This window comes from Bacillus rossius, chromosome 1, assembly GCF_032445375.1.
Source record: "Bacillus rossius redtenbacheri isolate Brsri chromosome 1, Brsri_v3, whole genome shotgun sequence".
Taxonomy (NCBI): Eukaryota; Metazoa; Arthropoda; class Insecta; order Phasmatodea; family Bacillidae; genus Bacillus; species Bacillus rossius.
In genome coordinates, this window is record NC_086330.1 from 5,141,870 (window position 1) to 5,167,716 (window position 25,847).

The 25,847-nt window shown below is 43.4% G+C and overlaps 1 protein-coding gene across 1 annotated transcript in view; it reads right to left on the reverse strand.

Annotated features, from left to right (window-relative positions):
• Nucleotides 1-308: 308 nt before the first annotated feature.
• The window catches only part of LOC134531463 (voltage-dependent calcium channel type A subunit alpha-1), a 362,182-nt gene continuing 336,643 nt past the window's right edge, over nucleotides 309-25,847 (reverse strand). The window contains exon 39 of the mRNA XM_063367179.1: nucleotides 309-4,209. Within this exon, the coding sequence (XP_063223249.1) occupies nucleotides 3,755-4,209 (455 nt within the window). The 3' untranslated portion in view covers nucleotides 309-3,754. The remainder of the gene's footprint in view (nucleotides 4,210-25,847) is intronic.

The following is a 25,847-nucleotide window of genomic DNA, read 5'->3' on the forward strand; positions in this document are numbered from 1 at the left end:
GACACTTGCCTACTTAGCTGTACAAGGGCGACTGTTATTAGAACCAGGTAGTTTAACATATTCTCCTCGGAATGGAAAAAAAAAAAAAGTTGAGACTAAACATGAGCTGGAACTAGTTGGCTGGCAACATTATCTTCCTTTTTTAAAATCTGTACAAAAACAATATAGTATTACACATGACCACTAATTTCACATCAATCAACAAAGAATGTGCTTTGTACTGTGTTTAGTGTTTTTTTTTTCAAGCAAATTTCCTTGTTAATATTGGGAACTGGAAAATAAATAAAAAATAAAAATGCAGGTTTTTTTTTTTAAGTATATTAGTAACTTTTATTTTCTGAAATTGGGGCTTTTCAAGCGACATAACACTAAAATATGTAAATACTATATGAAGGGAAAAACAGAAAACCTCTTTTCAAGAGAGTTTTGTTCAAAATAAATATTTAATATTTAACACAACCATGATCATGTAACTGTATGATAAACTGTAAAATACCAAGTCAGCCACTTTAAACTTTTTTTTTGAGATTTTCAAAATATATATTTTGCTCTGCAGACAGTCAATTGGCTTTCAACATTTAAAAATGCATAATTATTAATAAAATAAAAGAATAAAGGAATTACACGCATCCAAAAATTAAATTACAGAAGTGGAGTAAAGATATGCAACTGCTCCAGTTTAATCTGCATAATAAGTACTTGTTTTTTATTTGATTTGATTAACACGAGCACTCATAAAAAAACTCAAGACATGACGTCGCAACACATTACAAAGGTTCTAAATGTGTAAAAAAAGTTTGAAATTGCTAATCATCAAAACTTATAACACCAACTGAAACTATCTACAGAGCAAAACAGAACAATGTAGTAGATAAAATATGATCCATAAAATTTATTGTAAATGCATTGCTAAACTTCATGTATATAGTCCAGAAACACGGAACAGAGAAGTGTCGCGAGCCTACGAGAACATCTACACTTACAGGTTAGGTGACACGCAAATGGAAAATATTTCAGGGAGACAAATTAACACAAAAAAATCAAATCACTGTACATTAAGTCACGCTATCGTACAAAAAAAGTCACTGCAGTAATCAAGAGCAGAATCCATTCCATGTTTCTAGTGTACATTTGTTATGTATAAATATAGTATTTTAATATACATTTGATAACATTAGTTCAAAGGAATTGGTGCAACACATGCTGACAGTCCTCCGTAATGTAATATACAATATCACGTAACAATTTTTTAAATATATTATCATAAAGGTATTTGGTTTGTGGACTGTCGACAACTTGTGCCGGTGCAGACGTGACACTTCATGCAACCAAAAATAGCTGAGATCGCTTTTTCTCCGGCGAAGTGAATGTGTTGCCACAAGAAACATTTCCCTTCAAAAGATCCACCAAATTCTTGAAAAAAAGCTATTCACATAGTTGTAGATACATGTATGCAGGTATGTGGCAATTCCAATCTTTTAGTATGAACATTTTACCATTTTAGAATTTCATTTTTATATTTTCATTTACAATATATTTGTTCATTTAATATGTAAAATAAACCAGAAAAGGTATAATTAATTTTAAGTGAATTTCTCATAAATTTTTCCTTAGACTTTATTCATCACAGAGTAATCTAACAATCACGTTCCTAGAAACAACCTCTTTTTGAAATTATAAAGTTTTGATGAATTGGGTGCATGGCAATTTTTGTGTGGAAAGTAAACAATATGCGTCAGGTACAACTGAATTCCTTCAGGAATTATGCAGTATAGTGTAAAGATTTCTTAACTTATTGCTTTCCTAATTTCCATACCTTGAATAAAAATAGTTTAAAGAGTCTGGAAATAATCATTATGTGAGATACAGAAATAAATGCTATGACAACCCATTTCAAATGGACTAGAGTTTATGAACTATAGGAGAAAAGGTCTGAGTTTTCACTCGTAAACTAGTTTTAGTAAAATGGTATTTCCATTATTGAATCCATTAAATAAATTTTTGTCGCATAATTATTAGGATTCGGCCTACGCACTTGTCTCCCCAAAGTTAAGTCGCAGTGAAACTTTGTAATAAATGTTATGATTATTATTTATAGAAAATTGTGACTATATGTACAGAATAAGTAGTATGACAGGGAGAATGAATCTTGGCATGCACATTTAGTGGCTGCATTAATTTTTCACCATTAAAAAAGATTTGCATACCTTTGGGCATAATTTTGCTCTCATCAAATCAACAGTAAAATATGACAGAGCGACTGGCTAAATTTTTGCACCTAACTTTCCTTTGAAAAAGTAAATGCTTACAACATAATTTTCGAGACTGCTGTTTCCAAAAGCTGTAGTAACGGTTACAAAACCTCACAGGTGTAACTGAGTAATGCTAAGTATGGCACGGAGTCTTGAACAGCATTTTTTTCCCCCCGTAACCTGCTCACTTTGATATATCTGAAGCATAAGTAATTTTTTTATTATTTCAAAACCAATTAATTCTGTGCATGCAGACGAGGAGGGATATAATATGTCTGAAACATCACGCACACACACTCGCACCCACGCACACACGCCTCATGCCACAGACAACGTCCACACAGTAATTAGCGATATATAAAACTTTTTTTGATTCTGTACCAACTTGGAAATTAATAAACACACAATCAATTCATATTGTTAAGGCAACTTTGTCACACACGTTTTTTTTGTAATCATAATGAGAGTGAAAAAGTGTGTTTTAATGAACCCAAAATATAGCTAAACAGCAATAAGTGTACCCCTCTGAGAAAACAGAACACTTGGATAGAAATATGATTCGGCTCCGTTTAATTACACTGTACATCTGAAGCAATACCCACAGTTCTCTGAACATCTCCGTCGCCACGGTCACACTCGCGATGTCCCGATCCCGTGTTCCTCACAGTTCCGATCCTCTTGCCCCGACTGGGCAACGTCTTAGGCCCTTCCACGGCGCCCGCTCTCAACTGACCACCCTTCCTTCAGTCCAGTGTTTACAGTTGGCAAGTAATCTCTACTGCTCAAAAAAAGTCAACTACACGCGATGATGACGTATTTTAATTATTATTATTATTATTCTTACTTGTCGATTGGCATAACTGAGCACCAATAAGATTTCAATGTTTACAACTTCGCATAACTTTTTTAAACCGCAAGTCTTGCTACAACTTTTACATTTTTATTTATATCACAGAAAAAACGTAAATGTAACTTTTTTTTCAATAAACCAAACACAATCACATTGTAAAGCACTTGAGGGGGAAGTTAAGAGATTGCGTAGATCAAAATTCTTTAAAAATGTTTACTGGTTGGAAAAAGTTTTCTTCAGTTGTTTTTGGACAAATTGTTTTTTTTATTTTTATTTTTAAATTCACATTCAGCATTCTTGCTTCAAAAAGTTGGCAGTAATTTAATTTCTCGTCGAGCGAGAATCCGTGAGTTGCACGTACACTCGTCATTAAAGCTGAGCCGCGATCGGCCGGCCGGACACTGACCGAGGGTCCGCGGTAAGCCACGAGCCGACAAGAGCAGACTGCCCCCGGAGACCGCACGCAATCGTCCACACGCCCGGCACGAAGCTGAAAGGACACCGCCCCGAGCGAGCATCCTGCGTCTACGGGGCTGTGACGATTCATCTCACGAGGAATAAAGGTTACAGGCAATTAAGAGTTGTCAGGGAGCAGTTTGTAGGTTATCCCACGGTCCCGAGGCTGGGCCGGCTCGGGGGCGGCCAGGAGGGGCTAGCACCAGTCGTCGTCGTCGGAGTCGGAGTGGCGCGCGCGGCGCTGCTGGCCCGGCTTGTAGCCGTTGGGGACGGGCGAGGGCAGCAGGCGGCCGCCGCGCCCGATGGCCACCGCCTGCTCGAAGCTAAGGGGGCACGGGGGGCCGGGCGCGGCCGGGCAGCGCGTGGGGGAAGCGTTCAGCCTGGGGAAGTTGATGGACGCTGGCCGCAGCTGCAGCGTGGAGGGCTTGCTGGGTGTGGGGGGCAGGCGCCGGCCGTGTCCCCGCCGCGCCACCAGCACCGGGTAGCTGTGCTGGTGCGGCGCCGGCACGGCCGCCGGCCTGGCGCGGCCCCCCAGCGGCGAGGGCGAGCGCGACCGCTGCTCCAGGCTGGTGGTGCCGTAGCGCGCGGCGCGGTGGCGGCCGCGCGCGGGGCTGGGCGAGCGCGCGGGGCTCGTCGAGGCAGACCACGATCCTGCGCGACACAGGCGCGCCCGTCACCGGTCACGTGCTAACTCACAATAGACGTGTCCAGCATTTGCTGATTCAATACATTTTTTTCCCCCCCTCCATTTAATCAATCAGGAAGTTCGAGCTCGCATGAATACTTGAAAATTACGGTTCCTGGGTTGGGACCAATCACAAAGCAGTACATAGTTCTATTAGAACAGTAGTACTCAGGCTATAGAGATGGTGTCTACAGCAAGGTGAGAATAAAATTGATATTTTGTTCAAAATACCACTTTAACTAAAAAAAATATTTAACCCAAATTTAGTTAAAAAAAAAACTAGCACATAATATTATTGCGAAAGGTAACATCCAGTATATATGTAAACATAAAGTTAACTTAAAACACCAAAACACAGCATTAGCAGTAAGGGTGTATGCGTGCTTAAGGCTAAAGACACTTCACATCATGCACACACTCCGAACTGTTTAAGTGGTCAGGGTGTCGTCGTGACATTCTTAAGGGCGGTAACCATGGATGAACAAGGGCCCACTTAACTGCATCTCACATGCCCCATTCCTAGAGCACAGGAAATGAAGAAATTAGTACAGAGCAATAACGGTTCTTATAAGTACATATAATCAGCATGTTTTCCATATTTGTAACAGACACATTTATAACAGCATTTAACATATCTCCCTCTTAACTCAAGTTTCTTACATAACCTAAAAGAAACCAAGATTTTATTTTGTTTTGTTTTAATGAGGATGCTTTTGTTTTTAAAATTATATAAGTTTAAAAACATAATATTTTTTTAAGATAACACTGTCTTACATCATTGGATCAAAATTGTTTCTTTATGTTTGCCAAGCTGCACACAGAAGAAATTTAAATATTTTCATAACCTAACTCAGCTTTAATCAATGCAAAACAAATGTGTATCATGTGTGAAAACAAAGTACAGCTTAGTTCCCCTCCCCTTGTACAAGAATTCAATAAGTTTGGTTCGATTGTCCACTGAGATATGAAGTAAAGTTTGTAAATTAGAGATATGATCTAAGCACTAAACTATGATCCCAGTATGTCCTGCACCAATGGGTGCTAGAGGTGACTGTTAGAAGATGAATTATAATCATAGCCTAATCCAAATTACTTCTGTTGACCGGTCACAATGTCTTGTGTCCTATTTCCCCTCAGTTAAACCAGTTATTTCGAAGATCTAAAATGCTATACAATAGCATGTTATTAAAATGATGTCACAATGTATTTTAATTGTATTTTAATATACAATGGTAATAACCTTAAAGTCATTTCTAGATATTTGTATGAATAAATTATGAAAATAACATTTGAATGGGTCTCAAAGACAAATATTTATTAGTGGATACCTCTTGCATGAACAAGATATAGCGAGCCCAGTGTTGGGATGCAATATTCAATCACTTAATTTGGGCAACAAATTCTCCCCAATGATTTACAGTTGGATTAGAAAATACGTAAATCTTTTACGAACACACAACCAGTAGCTCACTTTTTTTTTTATCACAAATATTTTCTCAGGATTAATTGAATCATGTTGAGCCGTGCAACATCAAAAAGACGTCACGGCATTTGGGTCTTTGTGTTTATTTCCTCTTCCCCCTTGTTTTGTTCCTATCCTTCCCCAGTCCTCTTTACCTTGTTTTCCCTCTCAGTCTTTCCCCTACTGCTCCTCCCTAGGTTTTGGGGCAAGCGCACGAGAGCTCTTGCTAACATCTGCCTGCACATGGTGCTCAGCTAGAGAGCCCTGGTCTTCTAAGAGTACGAGTATCCCAGTGAGTTGTTTCGGTATGTAGTAGTCTGTTATGTTATTCTGTTGATGTGTAGTGGCCACACAAGTATGAAGGGTCTGAGTTAACATCTTTTCTAAATCTTCTTGTCTAAATCTGCCACTATCTAGATTCATGTTTGGATACCTTGTGTTCTGGCTGTGTGCCGTTGTTCGTAGTTCTTATTAGATAACCAAACATGAATGATGCCAACTAGCGCTGGCTACATTTTTATAAGCGGTACACTGCGGCGATACAGGAGAAAAGATAAAGGTTATAATGTTTAAAAAGTCTTTAAAAGAAATTTACACATCAGACAACTTCGAATTTCCGGTAATTAAATTAGTAAGTGGTAATGTCTGAATAAATATTAGATTTATACTTTAAAATACATAGTTTTATACGAAAAAAATAACTACACAAAGCGCTTGGAATATAATAGTGAGACCAAACACATCATGTGACGTTTACGTGAGAGGTTTTTTTATCAAAATTTTGATGCCCTAAAATATTGGTGCGACGATTATGCGTGTGCGACATTTATGCGATAAAACACGGTATTCTCCGCGGAGTCCCTCCTGGAGATATCAGTATGTTAACTTGTTAAGAAATAATTTCCTCTTGTGCTTGTCTCCCACTATTAACATTGTAGAGAGCTCCTCTTTCATTAGTGGGTGACATTAAACTCTGTTACGGCGAAGTAGTTCCCGTCCTTGGAGAACTCACAATGAGAGAGGTCCATCACTGTATTTCGATCACCATGCATCTTCTGCCCTTAGTTTGGTTCTGCATTTAATGTATATGTTTATTTGCTAATTACTATAGTTATAAATTAGCTTTTACAATCTACTTTGCATTTATTGGGCTCGAGTTTAATATAGTTTTGGTCTTGTATTCCGTTTTCATCTTCAGCCACATTGGCTTGTAACGTTTGCAGCTACGTATTTGGAAGGTGAGATTTGCAATTAAAGGTATCATGATGCTTCTCTCATCACGGAACAATACGTTATGTAGTTGGTCTCGTTTGCAATCCAGCATATCCGGTTCCCGCCCACGTGGTCACGCAATTCTTATGACCGCTACTGTTTTTCTTAAGCGTAATACTTTGTTTAATATGTATAAAATCATGTCAAAAACACTGACTCATCACATTGCTCAATCATGTCTGTTTCTCAGCCCTGTGGCCTGGTACTGTTCACGATTGCATATGTTTTAAAGTCTAGTCATGATTTCTCAATCCTATGTTTTGTGCGTTAAATTTAAATGAGGTTTCACCAAATTCCTTCTCCGTCAGCCTTCTGGTACCGCAACTAGGTTCTCTGCGTGCTTTGCGCCTCATTTGCTGGCGAGACTGAAGGTAACTGGGAGCGACTCGTCCTAGTACTAAGTGATTTCATGAAGCAACTCATTCAACACTCACCTTTCCCCCTTGTACATTTATGAAATAACCACTAATCAAAATGTAGTTTTAATGTGTGAAAGGGTAGGGAAGGCGGATACATGTGTCTGGAGATCAAACGCCCATATTTTAGCTCATAATTAATTCAAAAATTCAACCAAACTTCACATTTTATCTGCTAAGCAATCAGATTACATATGAAGATTATATATGTATTACAAACTATCGAAAACATAGCATTAATTCTGCAGATAATTTATAAACAATGAAAAAATACATCAGGCCATTATAAATATAATTTTAACTCCCTCTTGCATACATCACTACATGGGCCCCATTCAACTATTAATACTCATTATGAATTCGCCACTGCTATGAGTTACTGACACTGTCTCCATTTTGTATTTCCTCTCTTGGTTACTTTTAATAGTTACATTGAAAAACTCTTAATCCAGTAAAGTGGTCATGTTGCCTGGCTAGTAGGGCAAAGGTTCCAGCTTAAATTCTCGACTGCACCAGGGAGTTTCCAGTTTTGAGTTCAGGACCAATTCTTGTGCTGTGTCCACGTCACCTTCACACTGCAGAAGGCGATAGTGGACCACTGCAGATTCACCTCTCCAAGACAGCCCTAGTCACGTCGAGGGTTTAGCTCACAGGCCGTGTCTGCCGCTGCTTAGTTGGTGAGCAGAGCTGGACTCGCGGTGATCCGTCGCATCCGTCCGTCAATCACTTTTTAAGTTTAAAGTAAATTTCACTGGCTACTACGTGATATGGTTTAATTTCTTTTAGAAAAAAAAAACTATTTAATTTTTCCTAGTGTTTTAAATTTTTTTTAGTATTTTTATGATTTTAGAAGGCAAAATATAATAAATTTTATGAAACAAATTTAAACCATATCTTGCAGCAGCCACCAGCATTGCCTTTAAACAAAAAAAAAAACTTTCAATTGTTATTTCATTTAGTTCTCCTTATCCATAATGCACAAAAATGTTAAAAATTCAACTTTATTACCTAATTTATAATTTTACAAAAAAAAAAAAAAAAAAATAGGCACTGTATATATATTTTTCATTCATTTGAAGTTCGGCCACTCAAAAAGTCTAAATTTTTAACTGTGTTACACATAAATACAAAATAATGACCTTGAACGAGACCTTAAATCGACCCTGTAAAGTGTAAAGGATAGTGAATATAACATTTTTTCTACATTTCCACTGTGTACTAGTATCAAGTCTTACGTGTGCTATCTGTCAGCACTCAACAACAGCCGCTCGTATGACATAGATTTGTCACAAGTTGAGGTGTACAAAGAGCTGCTCTACCTTCTTAACTCTAGAACGGTACCCATGAGTTTTAAGGACCAGTACCCTTTAATACCCGCCACCAAGCGTAGGGTTTGGTAGCAGTTCTGATGACTACGTTGCCACACGAGTTTCATCTTCAACTTCAATAATTCAATCATCCCACAGTAAACTTAAAACAAAACATAGAATAGCCGCATGCAAAATGAGTTGCCAGGTGAATGCTGGGTACAATTCCAGACAGCGGCAGTCTTCATGAGTGAGTTGACGGGAGGGCATTATGGGTACTTGAATCACATAGCTCAGGGACACACTTTCGCAACGCTGTCTTCCGAGGCAAGCACCAGATTTATGAACACCAGCCTCCTTCCAAGACCACTAAGATACACGGCTGTCGTATACCTTTTCTATAATGCTTCAGAGGAATAGAAAATTCCACACAGCCTTCACACGATACTGCAGCCACATGCCCAGTGAAACGAGATACACTCGTATGATCAATAAATGAGCTAAATGACTATATATTTATCATGCACAAAGGAGCTGGTAAAGACAGCAGTTCCAAGAAAATGATAATTCCTTTTTTCTTCGGCCCATTGATAAAAACAGAGATATTTCACCATCACTTTCTTTAGCAGGGGTAACTCATTATGCAGTGTACAGTCTGATGACGAAGTACGGCCCACTTAAAGCACTTGCTACATGGCGTCAACAAATATTTCAATACACTGGAGGTACATAGGAAACCTTTGACAAGACAAGAGAAGTTTGCTTGTCCATTTTGAAAGAAATGACATGTTAATATGAATAAATTATTTAAACTCAATTTATATTTCAAATGTGTAGTTTTTAATTTTTTTTTGGGTTTGTTCTTAAGTTTAAAGGTGTGCGTGCATGTGTGTAAAGGGCATATCCAAGGGGGAGTGGCAAAAATGTTTTTATGAAACTTTATTAACAGGTTGGTTGTTGGAATTTCACAACTTTGAAAGAAACTAATTATGAAATAGAAAAACTGTATCATCCGTGAGAAGTCATAACTACAACCTTGAAAGAGATTAGATACATTTTGAAATATACTCCTGCATTCTTTTTGGAACTAAATACATACACCCTTGAGTCAAGCTAAATGTAAGCATCAAATTTCACAGAATTTTGTCACTGAAATCAATATATTCAAGAAATAATACTAATGATTTCATCTGGTACCTAATTTTCTGTTGATTTATAATTTGAATTAATATAATTCTCAATATAATTTCATAAAGGCTAATAATACTGGTTCCTTGAATAATTTACGTTGTACTGATTTCATTAAATAGCCAGTGTACTGAATAAACTTAACACAGCCACTTTAAACTGTTAGTTTTTTATCTGAAGTGATTTATTCTTTTTATGTTTAACTGTGTACGACACTCTCATTGTGCTGTACGACACACAAAGTTTCAAATACATTTCAGCAACATTGCTTGAATGGTTATGTTTCTTCAAAGTTACATGCATGTGCATGGGTCTTCTGTGCAATTATCATAGCCAATGGCGGTCCATCCCATTTATACAGCATTTGTAAGATCTGTAGTGTGTGAGCTTCCTTTACTTTTCTTGTTCTTACAGAACTAATGGGTTGCCGTCGTCCGGGGTCTCGGGCTCGAGTCCCGGTGCGGCTCCTAGTGGGAAAAGGCGGTTCTTGCTACGTATTGTCCGGGTGGGCGCCAGACTAGCTCGGTTCTAGTCGTGAGTTTGGGGGTCGTGGATGTATGTGCCCCTGCGTGGCCCACTAGGGCCGGCGGCGGTGTTGCGTGAGATGATTTTAAATAAGAGGCGTGGAGTTAAGGTGGTGGTGTCGTACCTTTTATTCATAGGAACGAGTCGTACACAATACAACACTCTACAGAGGTCCCCGGGGGGGGTTTACTCGTTATTCCGTGGCGCCGTATGGTTTGTGTTCCGCGTTACGTGGCCTCGGACGCTGCTACGTCTCATACGTCTCACTGGTTACACGGGTAACGTAATTTCGTAACACAAAGGCGGGACACAAAATACACTGAATTAAGGGGGTGCGCACAAGTTACGTGGCACTCGTTACTCGGGTAACATAAGTTAGCAATACAAAGTACGGGACACAAAAATACACTGAATTAAGGGGGCGCGCACAAATTACGTGGCACTCGTTACTCGGGTAACGTAAGTTAGCAATACAAAGTACGAGACACAAAAATACACTGAATTAAGGGGGTGGACGATTGGAGACGGCCAATCCCGTATGCAAATGTCTCGGCGCGGGTGTTGTGCCCACTGTGGTGAAACACGCACCGCAATTAAGTTTGTCCAAGTTCCCTTGCGGGTTTGTGGTCAGCGCCGTGCGCGTGACCTTAAATAAAGTTCTGTAAGTTGCGGGAGGCGGCCCGTGCCGTATACTGAAGAGCAGCCCCGCTGACCAAGTGTGGTGCGGGGTGTCTTTAAATTGATGCGGCCGGATTAGGTCCTGGACCGAAAAAAGGGACCGGGTACTCACGGAGAGGTTAAGTAATAAAAGGGGTTCTGTTAATTAGTGACTATATTTACCGGACGTTACTTTCGATGTAGACAAAGGATGTTGCCTCTCCGTGGGACGTAGGTCCGCCCCGGTCCGTGAGCTGCGCTGAACTGCCGAACTGGCATGGCGTCCGAGGGAGGCTCGGCCTCTCTCGCGCCAGGCGTGACCTCATTACGCTAGACTCCAAACGGGTGTGTCTGGAAGAGATTTTATTGTCGCTAAAATCCTAATTTAATGTTTTAGGAGGAATGGGTACGGTTCTTCTCTTGTCTACTCAGGTTTCCGCGGCTTTGTCTTTGATTGCTGTTCGGGTCGCCTGACTCGGGTGGGCCATGGCCAGGGGTGTGTTCCGTTAGCGGGAGCGTATACTGGCGGGTGCAGGTCGGGCTCTGGGGTGGTCGTCGGCCAGACGACGTCAAACGCCCCCCCCCTGTGAAGCCCGACCTTGCGCCGCTTATGGTCCCGCTAACATGGGGCCACCCCTAGCTCCGGCCACTCCATCCCGGCGTGGTTCGCGGCTCAGCAGCTGGTTGGCTCCGCGTACTGGACCTGGTGATCAAGGCCGACTGGGCCAGCGTGCGCGCCGCCCCGGTTGCCGTCGTGGCAGGCGTGCCGGGGGCGGCGTCGTGGCGCCTGGGCGGGGTCAGCGGCTGATAGGGTCAGCGCACTGGACCTGGTGATTGTGGCCGACTGGGCCAGCGTGCGCGCCGCCCCGGTTGCCGTCGTGGCAGGCGTGCCGGGGGCGGCGTCGTGGCGCCTCCTAGCTCCGGCAACAGCTCCACCCGGGTGGCGCTCTCGGTGGCCGCAGTTGGTAGGGCCCGAGCACCTGTCCCGGGTCGTCCCACGCCGAACATCCGGGTGCTGGCCTGTTGACGTTGGCCCTCAGTGTCTGGTACGGCGTGGATGGGTACAGCCTCCTCTCCCGTTCCGGTGTACCGGGCGGGTTTGGAGTAGAGGCCTCCTCGTCCCCGTCGTCCAGTTCCATCATCATGAGGGTGGTGTCGGCGTGGTCGTTGTGCGGTTGTGCCCTAAGCACCTCCCCGGACTCGTTCTCGGGGGGTGACAGTGGTTCCGAGTGTGGCTGCGGTGTCTCGCAGCGTGCAGCGGTGCGGTGGTGGCCAGGGTGCCGGCCGGCAGGGGCGGCGGCGACCAAGGTCAGGTGGCTCTCGGTAGGCGGGCTGCAAGCGCGGGCGGCGCTCGGCACGGCCCGGCTCAGCCTTGCCGACATGCGGGCGTTTCGCGGCCCGTCGTGCCAGACGGATGACAGGTGTCATCGGCCGAGTGGCGGTCACGTGCGGTGGGGGGGCGGTCGGGCGTCCAGGTGCCGTGGCGTCGACCTGCATTGCGTCAGGCAGATGCAGGGAGCTCAGGCGACCCGGTAGCCGCGGTGACGTCACGGTGTGGCGTCGTGGCGCCTCTTGAGGGCGGAGCGCGCGTCGCCTCGGCAGCTGCTGTGGCAGGCCGGCCGAGGGGCAGCGTCGTGGCGCCTCTTGAGGGCAGATTGCGCGTCGCCTCGGTGGCTGCTGTGGCAGGCTGGCCGAGGGGCGGCGTCGTGGCGCCTTTTGAGGGCAGTGTGCGCGTCGCCTCGGTGGCTGCTGTGGCAGGCTGGCCGAGGGGCGGCGTCGTGGCGCCTTTTGAGGGCAGTGTGCGCGTCGCCTCGGCAGCTGCTGTGGCAGGCTGTCCGAGGGGCGGCGTCGTGGCGCCTCTTGAGGGCAGATTGCGCGTCGCCTCGGTGGCTGCTGTGGCAGGCCGGCCGAGGGGCGGCGTCGTGGCGCCTCTAGCGTTTTTGATGTTTCAGGCGGTGCCGAAGACGGCGTCGACGTCGATGTCGTGCGCGTCTGTCTCGTTTTGGTGGGCTCCATCCCCTGTGCCTCGAAGCCAGGCGGGCACCGCGGGGCGAGTCCCGGTGGCGGGGCCTCGCACAGGCGTCTCGGCGTCGTGGCCCTGGGCATTCCGTTTTCCAGCGTCCCTTTTGAGACCGCGCGCTCATGTGGCAGTGACGACGGCTGCATGTAATTGAAGCTAGGCGGTGGCGACGGTGTGGCGCGACGTGTCGGTGCCGAGTCTGGTGGCGTCCCGGATGAGGCGTGTGTCGTAGACGACGCGGGTTGCGTCGGAACGGTCCTTCGCGGCACTGTGACAGTGGTCAGGTGCGGTGGCGAGGCCATCCCGGCGTCGTGAGGTGTCTCCGACACGCTGCGGATTCGGGTCGTCGTGGCAGACTGCGGTGGGACGGTCGGCGTCGTGCGTCGTTCGGTCGGCTTTGGCGGGTCAAGCGTCGTCGCAGTCATGTTGAGTGGCGTCAGGTCTGCGAGGGGTGTTGAGGCTGGTGGCGTTGGGCCCGGAGGCGGAGGGAGCAGGATTGGCGGCGAGAGGGTGACGAGCGTCGGCGTCGGGACGGAAGGCGTCCTTGGTGAGGCGTAGTGCGTCGGCGTGAGTGGCGTCAGGTTGATGTAGCGTGGTCTCGCTGGTGACGGTGTTTCCGGACTTGGGTCGGGAGGCGTCAGGTCTACGAGGGATGCCGAGGTTGGTGGCTCCGGGACAGGAGGCGACGGGAGCGGGATTGTTGGCGGCATGATGAAGGTCGTCGGCGTCGGGACGGTTGTACGTGACGGTGCGGATGTCGTCGGGGCGTGAGTTCGTGATACGTCTTGCGTCTGCGTGAGTGTCGGCGTCGGGACGGTTGTACGTGACGGTGCGGATGTCGTCGGGGCGTGAGTTCGTGATACGTCTTGCGTCTGCGTGAGTGGCGTCTCGATGTCGTGAATTGTCGCGGCGTATCGTAGGGGAGGAATTAGTAGCGCTGCTCCCGAATACTGCACTTGGGTGGCTCGTCCTGCGGTACATCGCGCGCACGTGAACGTGAAGGACTCGCGCCTCAAAGTACCTTCACGCTCGTTGGTGCAGTCACGATGCCATAGGTCGGTACACTCGTCGCAGTGGTAGCCCATGCTACTTCCTCCAGGACACGACCGGCTTCCACACATCGTCATCCCGTATGTGCGATACTCTTGACAATAGCCACACTCGTACCCCGCGGCGATCCTGCCGTTTAAGTACCATCTCGGGTAGAGGTGGTAACACCCACTGCATTCGTCTGCATCCATCTCTTGTTATCGTGCGTGTTCAGCTGTGTCGAGTCGTGTTTTTCACTCGTGGCTCTGTGCGCGCTGTGCAAGTCTGCGCGCGGGGTCGCGCTCGCCGGCTAGGCAGGTGCCCGGACAGCCGCACAAAACAGAGGCCGAGAATGGCCGCGGCATGGGCGGGGGTGCGGATGGGCGTGTGAGGCGATGGCCGAGAGCGCCCGGACAGCCGCACAAAGAGGAGGCGAAAACGGTCCGCGCGGGGTGGGGGTGGTGACGTCGCTCCGTTGCTCGCCTCGCCGTGATGACGTGTGGAGGTGGGGGTGGTTGGAGTGTCCTTTGTCCGCTCGCCTCGTCGCGCCGGTCTGTCTGGCCTTCGACCCTTCCTGTGTCCAAAATGGCCGTTTCGTGTCTCCGCTGTCGCCTGTTGGTGAATTTATCTCGAAAATGTCCAGGAGGTGGAGAAAAAAAAATTTTCACGTTATTTTCTGCCCCACGCAGCGGGCGCCAAATGCCGTCGTCCGGGGTCTCGGGCTCGAGTCCCGGTGCGGCTCCTAGTGGGAAAAGGCGGTTCTTGCTACGTATTGTCCGGGTGGGCGCCAGACTAGCTCGGTTCTAGTCGTGAGTTTGGGGGTCGTGGATGTATGTGCCCCTGCGTGGCCCACTAGGGCCGGCGGCGGTGTTGCGTGAGATGATTTTAAATAAGAGGCGTGGAGTTAAGGTGGTGGTGTCGTACCTTTTATTCATAGGAACGAGTCGTACACAATACAACACTCTACAGAGGTCCCCGGGGGGGGTTTACTCGTTATTCCGTGGCGCCGTATGGTTTGTGTTCCGCGTTACGTGGCCTCGGACGCTGCTACGTCTCATACGTCTCACTGGTTACACGGGTAACGTAATTTCGTAACACAAAGGCGGGACACAAAATACACTGAATTAAGGGGGTGCGCACAAGTTACGTGGCACTCGTTACTCGGGTAACATAAGTTAGCAATACAAAGTACGGGACACAAAAATACACTGAATTAAGGGGGCGCGCACAAATTACGTGGCACTCGTTACTCGGGTAACGTAAGTTAGCAATACAAAGTACGAGACACAAAAATACACTGAATTAAGGGGGTGGACGATTGGAGACGGCCAATCCCGTATGCAAATGTCTCGGCGCGGGTGTTGTGCCCACTGTGGTGAAACACGCACCGCAATTAAGTTTGTCCAAGTTCCCTTGCGGGTTTGTGGTCAGCGCCGTGCGCGTGACCTTAAATAAAGTTCTGTAAGTTGCGGGAGGCGGCCCGTGCCGTATACTGAAGAGCAGCCCCGCTGACCAAGTGTGGTGCGGGGTGTCTTTAAATTGATGCGGCCGGATTAGGTCCTGGACCGAAAAAAGGGACCGGGTACTCACGGAGAGGTTAAGTAATAAAAGGGGTTCTGTTAATTAGTGACTATATTTACCGGACGTTACTTTCGATGTAGACAAAGGATGTTGCCTCTCCGTGGGACGTAGGTCCGCCCCGGTCCGTGAGCTGCGCTGAACTGCCGAACTGGCATGGCGTCCGAGGGAGGCTCGGCCTCTCTCGCGCCAGGCGTGACCTCATTACGCTAGACTCCAAACGGGTGTGTCTGGAAGAGATTTTATTGTCGCTAAAATCCTAATTTAATGTTTTAGGAGGAATGGGTACGGTTCTTCTCTTGTCTACTCAGGTTTCCGCGGCTTTGTCTTTGATTGCTGTTCGGGTCGCCTGACTCGGGTGGGCCATGGCCAGGGGTGTGTTCCGTTAGCGGGAGCGTATACTGGCGGGTGCAGGTCGGGCTCTGGGGTGGTCGTCGGCCAGACGACGTCAGGGTAGTACTAAATCTGTTTACATCAATGGGTCAAGAAAGTGAAATCTAGCTTAGCTAGTTCATGCAGCCAGTTTGCTATATATAAAAATAAAAAAGCTCTTACATGTCAAATCACTTAATTTCTAATAATAAGTAATATAAAAAAAAAACTAAAATTTTGCACTGTTGTTATATTCAAACAACCTAGTTCACACAATACTCATCAGCATTCAGTTACACATCTACTCATAGAATGATTAACTTAGGATGAAAAGTGCAAATATAAAAATACAATTTAATGCACAAGCCTGCACAATAATTAAAGTGTAATCATTCACTAATGATATTGTTCACTGATAGTGCATCATACTACCTGGAATCTGAACTATGAAAGTTTCAATTGACAAGTGCAAAAATTTTTTTGTACTACTCATGAGGCACAGCTAGTTTAAGAAAAGCGTTTCGAAAATATAACCATAAAAAAGTTACTTACATTTGCAAAATGAATATATAAGTCAAAGTTTGAGCATGTTTAAATTATTAAAATTTAAAACAATGTACATGAACTTGTGTTATAACATTTATTATGCAATTTAGCAGAATTTTGTGTTATTCTAAGTTGTGTAAAGAATTTTTAAGAACTTTAGCTACAAGTTCTTGCACTGACTAATGTCAACACAGTCAGATGAAACTGTAAAGACACATTGTGAACAGTCTACCATTAGTTTGGCTCCTGACCACCAGGTGTGTGTTCGAGAAATGGCGGAGGGTCCTTCCACACCTTATCCACAACTAATGGATGCAAATTTTAAGAACCAGAAGTTCTGAGTATTGTCTTTGCTTAATGAAAAAGAGGTGAGATGGATCCTGGATGGATAAGTAAAGCTACATGAGTTTACAGGAAATGATATTGTCAGGGCAAAAACAGCACATAAGAAATTCAAGCGTTACAGATTGTCACACGACTATGTTAAGGATGCTAGAATAGCCATGGACGTGCTGCTTGCTTTAATTGGTATTTTTGAGAGGAAGAGTATCTCGAAGTTACTGATAAGAAAGAAACGGCTAAAACTGAAGTGCAAAACATCTCTGCAGGAGCATTTAAACAAATTGGATAGTTTGATTTCTGATTTAGAGGGAATGGGATCTACACTCTAGCAAGATTACGAAGTTACTGACACTTTCCGAACGTTGTCAAGTGCTGGAAACGATGGACACAGACAACATTAGGCTTTGCTAAGTCAAGACTTCTTGATGTGAAATTAAAGCTGAAAATTCTCTAACCAGATGATATGAGTAAGGAATCTTGATTCGTTGCATCTAAACAATTCCGAAAATGTTTTGGCTGTGGAGATGCTCGTCATTTGATTGCAGACTCCTCCAAAGTGGAACATCACCCCAACACGAGAGATGGATTTCGCAATCGAGTGAATAAGAGTTACACAGGCCGAAATCAGTGACAGTTATCGTGGAGGCAACAGACATGGCTCAAGCTACGTTTGTCCTGAAGAGACAGAGATTTCATTTGTGGTTACAACAAAGACAGACGAGACAGCGCTAATTAGTGGAAATGGAAGTGTGGAAGAAATCAAGTTTGTTCTTGATTCTGGTTGTACAGATCATCTGGTCTCGCCAGATTCGCTATCACTATCACATGTGACAGATATTAAAGACATTGAAGTTCCTTTCATGATAAGAGTCACAAATGGTGATGAGTTATTTGCAAATCATAACGAGACATGTAAAACTTCATAAGGGTGACTTACGGTGCCCAACTTTACATTCAATTTGCTATCTGTAAAAAAGGTGGTTGACTCAGGAAACAAGGTGATCTTCAGTGCCAATAGTGCAAAATAGTAGATGACAGTGGCCAGAAAAAATTATGTAGTACATCTGGGAAAATAGTATGTCATAAAGTTTTTCTCATCGGTAGAGGAAAAGTGTTGTTTGGTAAATGTCAAAGACCTGTCGCACAAAAGACTTGGCCACCTGAAACACCATAGTTTGAGGTCAATGGGAGGCATCATCAAAGCAAAGTGTGCGATCCTTGTTGTCGAGGAAATGCCAACAGACAACCTTATCCAAGTACTTCACCGAGGTATAACCGGATTGGAGAGCTACTATATAAAGATGTCTGTCTCAACTACTACAAGTAATTGTGAGCGATACTACCAGACAATCACAGATCATTGCTCACATTTCTGTGTTATGTATTTGCTCAAGACTAAAGCTGACGCTGCAGAAAGTGTAATCAATTACGTTAAACAACTAGAATCCCAGTTTGAAACAAACTGTGCTAGATGTATAAGATGTGACAATGGGGAGGAGTTTCCTTCAGCAAAATTATTCAAGTAATTTTGTTTCGAGAAAGGTGTTAGTGAGAGAATGTATAAACAAATCGGGCGAAACATGTATGGGGCGAAGCCATACGCATTGTAGCGTATCAACTCCATCATTCCCAAACTGCAGCACTTGAAAGAAAAATCCCTGCACAACGTTTTCTTGGGAAGGTGGTCCTTGCAAAAATGAAAATCTCTGGTGCTAAATCATGGGCAATGAAACTGCTTCAAAGAGACAAGTTGGATCCCACAGCCAAACAAACAAGGATGGTTGGCTATAGTCCAAAGGGCTATATATTATGGGACCCTGTAACAGTATGCAGGTATCAAGAGATGTGACATTCAATAAGACTGATATGTTCTACAGAGGAGAAGAAGAAAAACAGAACACACTGATTGTTAGAGTTGGTGAAGAAAACCCTAAAAAAAGCCAATGCAGTATCAGAAAACAAAGAAACACCTGCCATGAAAGAAACACCTACTGCACCAGAAAATGACGAGGAGTTTCATGGATGTAAAGATGAGAATGAGGGCACTTCCCCACTACACCTAAGAGGGGAATAATAAAATTGAGACATCTAGATTATTATGAACTGTACGTTGCCTACTGTTTGGTGAGTGAAAGTAATCCACAGACTTATGAAGAAGCAGTACAAGAAAGTGATGAATGGAGAAATGCAATCCAGAAAGAACTAGAATTCCAGACATGGACTACAGCTGATCCACCAAGGAAATCAAATCCATTGAAACAAGATGAGTGTTCCACACCAAACCAGATGGAACCAAGAAGGCTAGGTTTGTGGCAAAAAGGTTTCCAAACAGGCAGAAGTGAACAAGTGTACACACTTATAGCAAAAATAACCACTATCAGACTTGCATTGTCCTCCTCTCTACAGAAAGATTGGACTATGAAACAAATGTATGTTCCAACAGAATTATTGAATGGGACACTAGCCATATTTTAACCAAAAGGAGTTAAAGATAAAAAAAAATCCTGAAACTTCAGTGTGCTTTGTATGGGCTTCGTGAGTCACCACATTGTCGGAACCAAAGATTCAATCAGTTTGCAACAAAAAAACAACCTGATGTTTGTTATATATCAGAGACAGTATGTGGTTGGTCATATGGGGGGCTGACATTTTGCTGTTTGGTGAGACAGTAAGATAAGAAGAAATACCTAAACGACTAAGGGAAGAGTTTAGTGCCAAGGACCTAGGAGACGTACACTGTTTCATTGGGACAGAAGTGACAATAGTTGGCAATAGGGTGGACATAGGTCAGCATAATCTTATTGAAAAAATGACAAAGAGAAGTTCGACTTGGAGAAATGCAAAGGGGTTCCCATACCAATGGGACAGAAACTGTTGTAGATGTTCCCTATTGAGAGCTTATAGACAGCTCGATCTACCAATCTCAGATTAGCAGGCCAGAGATAGCATTTGCTACGTCGTGCTTGAGCCGCATTTTGGATAAACCAAATCGTCCGCTATGGAATGCAGCTAAGAAGGTACGCAAAGGAAACTATCAACAGAACTTTGGAGCAGCAGAAACATCCAGAACGGTGCGGATGGCGGTGCAGACTGGGGAGGTGACAAGACCGATCGCAAGAGCGCCACTGGGATGCCATTATTTCGCTGTGGCAACAACTTGGTGTCCTGGAGCTCAGAGACACAGCAAGCTGTTGCTCTGAGTTCAGCACAGGCAGAACACACTTCATGCAACCTAGCAGCATCAGAATTACTCCACTTGAAAGGCATTTTTGTAAGAGTTTGAGGATGAAACAGGGGATGTGAAGAGCAGGTTAGTAATATACACTCAAGGGGCAATTCACAAGATGTCAATTTGTGAAAATACAAAGCATTGCAAGCATACTGACGTAAAATTTACTCTTCAGAAAGATATTGTCAACAAGCAGATGATAAACGTTGGTTTTGTACAGTCTAACAAAAATTTTGCTGATATATTTACCAAATGTTTAGGCTCTACTAAGTTTTGTGTGTTGAGAGATAAGCTCTGTTTGAGTTGATGTGTGTTACTGTGTTAACCTAAGGTGTACTGGCTCTATGCACGGACAATTTCAAATCTTTTCTTCAGTACATGTCCTACATAGTGTTGTGTGTCCAGTAAGGAACCTTAATTATCTCTATATTGTTCTGTAATGCTTTATATTACACAAAGGCGTGAGACTTTATTTTATAAGCGGTGTCAAGAGACACTGTAAAGAGCATACCATTAGTTCAACTTGTGACCACCAGGTGCGTGCGCATGCACAAGGTACATACAAAATGAAACAGCTGAGCATGTGACCTCCAATGATGTCGTCGTTTGTGTTGTTCCCGACTAAAATATATTAACTTTAAGAGAAACATCCAACATAAACTTAGGTTCTAAAGAAGAATATGTTAATTATGAGAAAATAATAATCCATCACTTAAATTAAGAAAAAAACATCTATGTAGCAAACTCCAATCCACAGCTCTGGGACACATTTCACACAGAACTCAGCGAAACGGTAGAGAAAAAGAGACGTTTGCTGTAGACAGCATACAGCATGCTGAAGAGAACTTTGAAAAGGAGCGGGGGAAAGATGACTGCTCTAAATGCAGGTAGTAAAAAAAACATTCACGAAGAAAAATGGGGCACAAAAAATTAGTAAAAAAACACACACAAATAAATAAATGTAGCATAGATACTTTATCATACCATCTTCATCAGGGTATTCTTGAGACAAAAAAAAATTGTAAGTACAGAATTAATGAGCAGTTCTGGTTACAAGAGAACCCTAATAATTTAATTTAAGTGATTATGGCTTAGAATTTGTACAGTTATTTATATATATTCTGAAAGTTTTTTGGCTTTAATTATGGAATATATTATTTACAGAGCACTTATACTGCTTAAAAAGTCATACAAATTCTCCCGCCTATAAGGAGGGAGTTCACGTCGCAGCCAGACCATCACAAACAAACGTAACTTCCCTGTATGTTGAATACCACAGTCCAAAAACACTGGGGTTAACTTTATCAAACTGTGCCATAAAGTTGTGTAAAGGATCTTTATGAAATGCTGGTCAAAATGAACTAGGCTTCATACTGGGTGCTTTGTGATACATAGTTTCTTTAGCTTTCAGCATTACTGATGCATGCAAAGTTAGTTTCTCAGCAATGTTCATGAAGAAGATCTGCATAAAACTGAACATTTTCATATTTTTGGTTTGACTTGACCAGTCCAGACTTCAGAACAGCTTCTAAAAACTAATTTTATGGGCACCATGCTATAAAAACAGTTTCGAAATAGCTTCTATACAAACTATGTACTAACCGTAAGAATATTCAATTGATTTGGTATTTCCTATGCAGTAGGATTATTTAAGAGAAGCTAATAATCTGTAGATTTGTTAGTAGATATACCTTACAACACAGGTACCTATACAAGGAGAATGACATCAAGCAAGATAAGTAAAACTCGCTCAAGACCTTCCTGCATAATACGTTTTCCTGCCTATTACGTTTACAAAATCATTTCCTTCACCACTTCCTTATATCCCTATGTTATTTATTCCCATTTAAAACGTTTGCATTTAAGATGCTTTCCGCATATAATAGCGTTTGAGGAAAAAATTAATATAATAATGTTTAGTTTTAAAACTTTAAACAGTATTTACAATTCAACTTTACAACATTTATTTCCAATCAACAACAAAGAATTTGATAACTGCGTATGACCGTCAAAACCTTTTGTTACACACCGCACGCTGTTACAAGTTGCATTTTTCAAGCAATAATCTGCTTGCATTCGTATGGACTTTGTGAAGCTGTTCCATCTGTACACCATTTCCCTAATTAGAGGCGTAACGTTTGAAGAATATGCATAGCAATCAACAGCTATTCGTTGATCTGTTTGAGTGACCTGATGCAATTGGCATGGCAATTTGTGGAACTAAACACAGTTTCATTGTTTGTTGAACACTGAAGTAAAATATTTTTTGAGATGGATGTAAGGGCGAACATTTTAATTTACCTGACTTTCTAAGATTTCCTTTTTAGCCTGATGTTTTCTCGTCTGTATCGTACTTGTTATGGTGATGTTAAAATTATCAAGCTTAGTAAACGTTTAGTGTTGTGAAAAACAGTGTACAATGGCATCTAATAGTAGTGGTGGACCCATTAAAGGGAAGGCATTATCATTTTAAGAAAAACTGAAAAAATAAATAAAAAAATAATAATCAAAGTTGATGCAAATCCTTTGGTACCATGTATGACTATAACAATAAAATTGGAATGCTGCAGTCTACTTTGCAAGGTATCATGAATAAGTGTGACTAGAAGCAGATACAGGAACATTTTCGGTGAGGGATTTTGAAGAAAAAAAAAGTTAAAAAAATTAAACACCTGTATTCAAATTACATTACTATAGAAATTAACACACCGACATATGGCCAACAGTAGTAGCAATAGGTGAGGAAGGATGGGATATATATCCCCGCTATCCCTCCAACCCTGCGTCCACTAAGTAGTGATCAAAGTGTAAAAAAAAATTAAGGTTGGTAAAAACAAAGCAACTGAAAATTTACTCTTGACATTGTCATCATCCGGGATCCGAGCCTGATATGTCACACCCTACACCCATCCTCACACTTCAACTCCTCCCGACATTTGTCTTCACTCCCGCCACCGTCTTACGTGTGCGCGTGTGCGCGACGTGTTTTGAACGGCACGCCACAGACTCCCGCAAGAGGGTGCCGTAGCTGCAGTGCTCTGTTCCCTTTTATTATTATTAATTAAATTATGAACTTTTATTTTTATCCCCAAGGGCTTGTGTCACGGCAGATCAGCCGGGAGGTTTTTGTTTTGTAAGTGATAATAAGTAATTCTGAATAACACAAGGACGGCGACGGACATTCCCGAGGCGGACCCGAGTCCCCCCGAAGCCAGACTTTATTTGAATATGTAACTTTTAAATTACCGTATGTCCTTAAGTAATATAGCCTCAATAAAGTGCGCAATAATTATAAAAGTGTTTTGTGTGTTTAGTTTTTAATTAATAACTCTTTGCACGCAATCTTAAAAACGTAGTGATAGTTTGGTTCAGTGCGAAAGGTGCCAGGTTGCCTGTGCAGAGCATTCACTCCCCCCAGTCCTTCGTCATCACCGGCCGAGAGCAGACGCGCCAGCACCCTCGAGACCTCACCGATTGCGTTCACCGATAAGTAGTTTCCGCTTGTTATTTAATTCTCTAAATACCTTTTACGTTTATCCTCGGGGCTAGTCTCGGCCGGCGGGCTGTTTAATTATTTCCATTTTCACTCCGTACGAGTTTTTAACCACGATTACATAATTTATTGTGTGGCCACGTGTGTGGACCACACCTCACCATAAACCGATTCGTGCTTCAGGAATTTTCTGTTTGAATCTTTACGTGTGCGAGAGCGTGTAGATCCAAAAAAACCAGGGCGTGCACTTGAAACGGTGCTACTCTCTTCTTTGTGCCCACGTGTATAGCACCTACTGCATGGCGGCGTGTGGGACGCCCTAAGAGCCCACTGCGTTCGGTAGTATGGTGGCCCGACGCTGAGTGCGGACTGGGTCCAGGAACTCAAGCAGTTTCAAAAGGGGGTTTGAGTCACGCCTCACAAGGGCGAAGTCACGGCCCTGACCGAGTGTCTCAACCGGGTCCGTGCCCATACACACGGTGACGCCCTTAAAATCACCGACCATTCTTTAACGCAAACCCCCGGCCTACGTCAACATGGTTTAAGGAGCAGAGGGCACTTGCAATCCCCAAAAATGACCCGTTTTTTAAAGAAAAAGCTGAACAAATACACTATAATCTCGTTATAGCGAGCACGGTAATAGCGAGAACACGGCTATAACGAGGTCTTTTTGAGGAATTTACGGCGTGATCGCGTGAAGCGCGCTTTGGTTGTTTGTCTGCTTTATCTCCACCCCTCTCGCTCGCCACTAGACATCTTGCCGTTGACACCTGTCACATTCTTCAGCCTCGCAGTCGCCACCTAGGTGCGTGGCTTTAAAAATAGAATCCCGTCCTTTCTTTTATCAAACTTCCGTTAGTTGTCTGTTCATTAATATTATTCTATTCCTGTGAACTCAGTATAACAAATGCTGAACGTGCTGGGGATATGTGCGTGTGTAATGCAACTGCTAGGCTACACAGAGTGCAGTCCCTTTGTTTCGTTTCTGACTACGTCTAGAACTGTAGCAAACCGTATGTATTCGGTACTGAGTAACGGGTGCGACATCTAGTAACGAGTAACGAAACGTTACACACGGCTGGATTTCGTTACTCGTATTTTTCATATGTTTTACGCATGCGCGTGCATATTCGTTGAATTTACGTTACAAAGAACGATGTTTGTTTATTAAGTAAAGTATAATTTAGAAATTCGTCATCCAAGTTTTTTACTGTTTATAAGAAAGTATTTTTTTACAAATTAGTAATATGTATGTTTTGGATTTTTATTATCGCGTATTTTCACGTTTTTTTGTTTTTCTTAAAAGAGATAATATAATAAAACCGCTCTAATGAGATTTAATTGTTTCTTGGTTAACAAAAACTGTTAATTATCAAATATTGTTAATTGTTTATATTCTATTATTATTTACGCGACGTCATAGTGTACACGTACGCAATACGACTCGATTCGTTGCTGCAACATAACATAGCATGTTATGCGGTATCAGAAGTAACGAGTAACGTAACGATATGATAGTAACGAGTACTAATTGTTATAGTAACGCATACATACGGGTACACTTTTTTTCGTTACTTTTACACCGCTACTATTTTGTAAGGAATTAAATCGTCGCGCTACACTAGCACCACCTGTTAGGAACATCCCGAACCAACGTGGCCGCCAGCAGACAGCCCGCGTCGACAATAGATAGCAGGACAATGCTGCGTCAGCCGCGGGCTGAGATGCTATAATTACGTGGCGTGGTAGGGTATTCTGGTTATTTTGATGCAATCGGTGATCGCATCCGTACTTGTGGGGTATCGTTTTAAAGAGAATTCACACATCTGCTCACAGAAATTAAGATTTCGTTAATATAACCTGTTATTTTCCAATTATACAGGTTTAAACACTATTTTTATGCTATTTTGGGTTAATTTATATTTTTTGGGGGCAAAAATCTGTCCAATTCGGTTATAGCGAGGACACGGTTAAACTAGCGAGGATCAAACCCGGAACCGTGACACCTCGCTATAACGGGACTCTAGTGTAGTGAATAACCTAGGTGCTGAATTTCACGCTTCAAATGGTTGGTTTGACAGATATAAGAACGGAGAATCTGAGTGTGTGTGATAATACTGTCCAAAGTTGGATACACACAAAGTTGCCTGCAATTATTAAGAACCTTG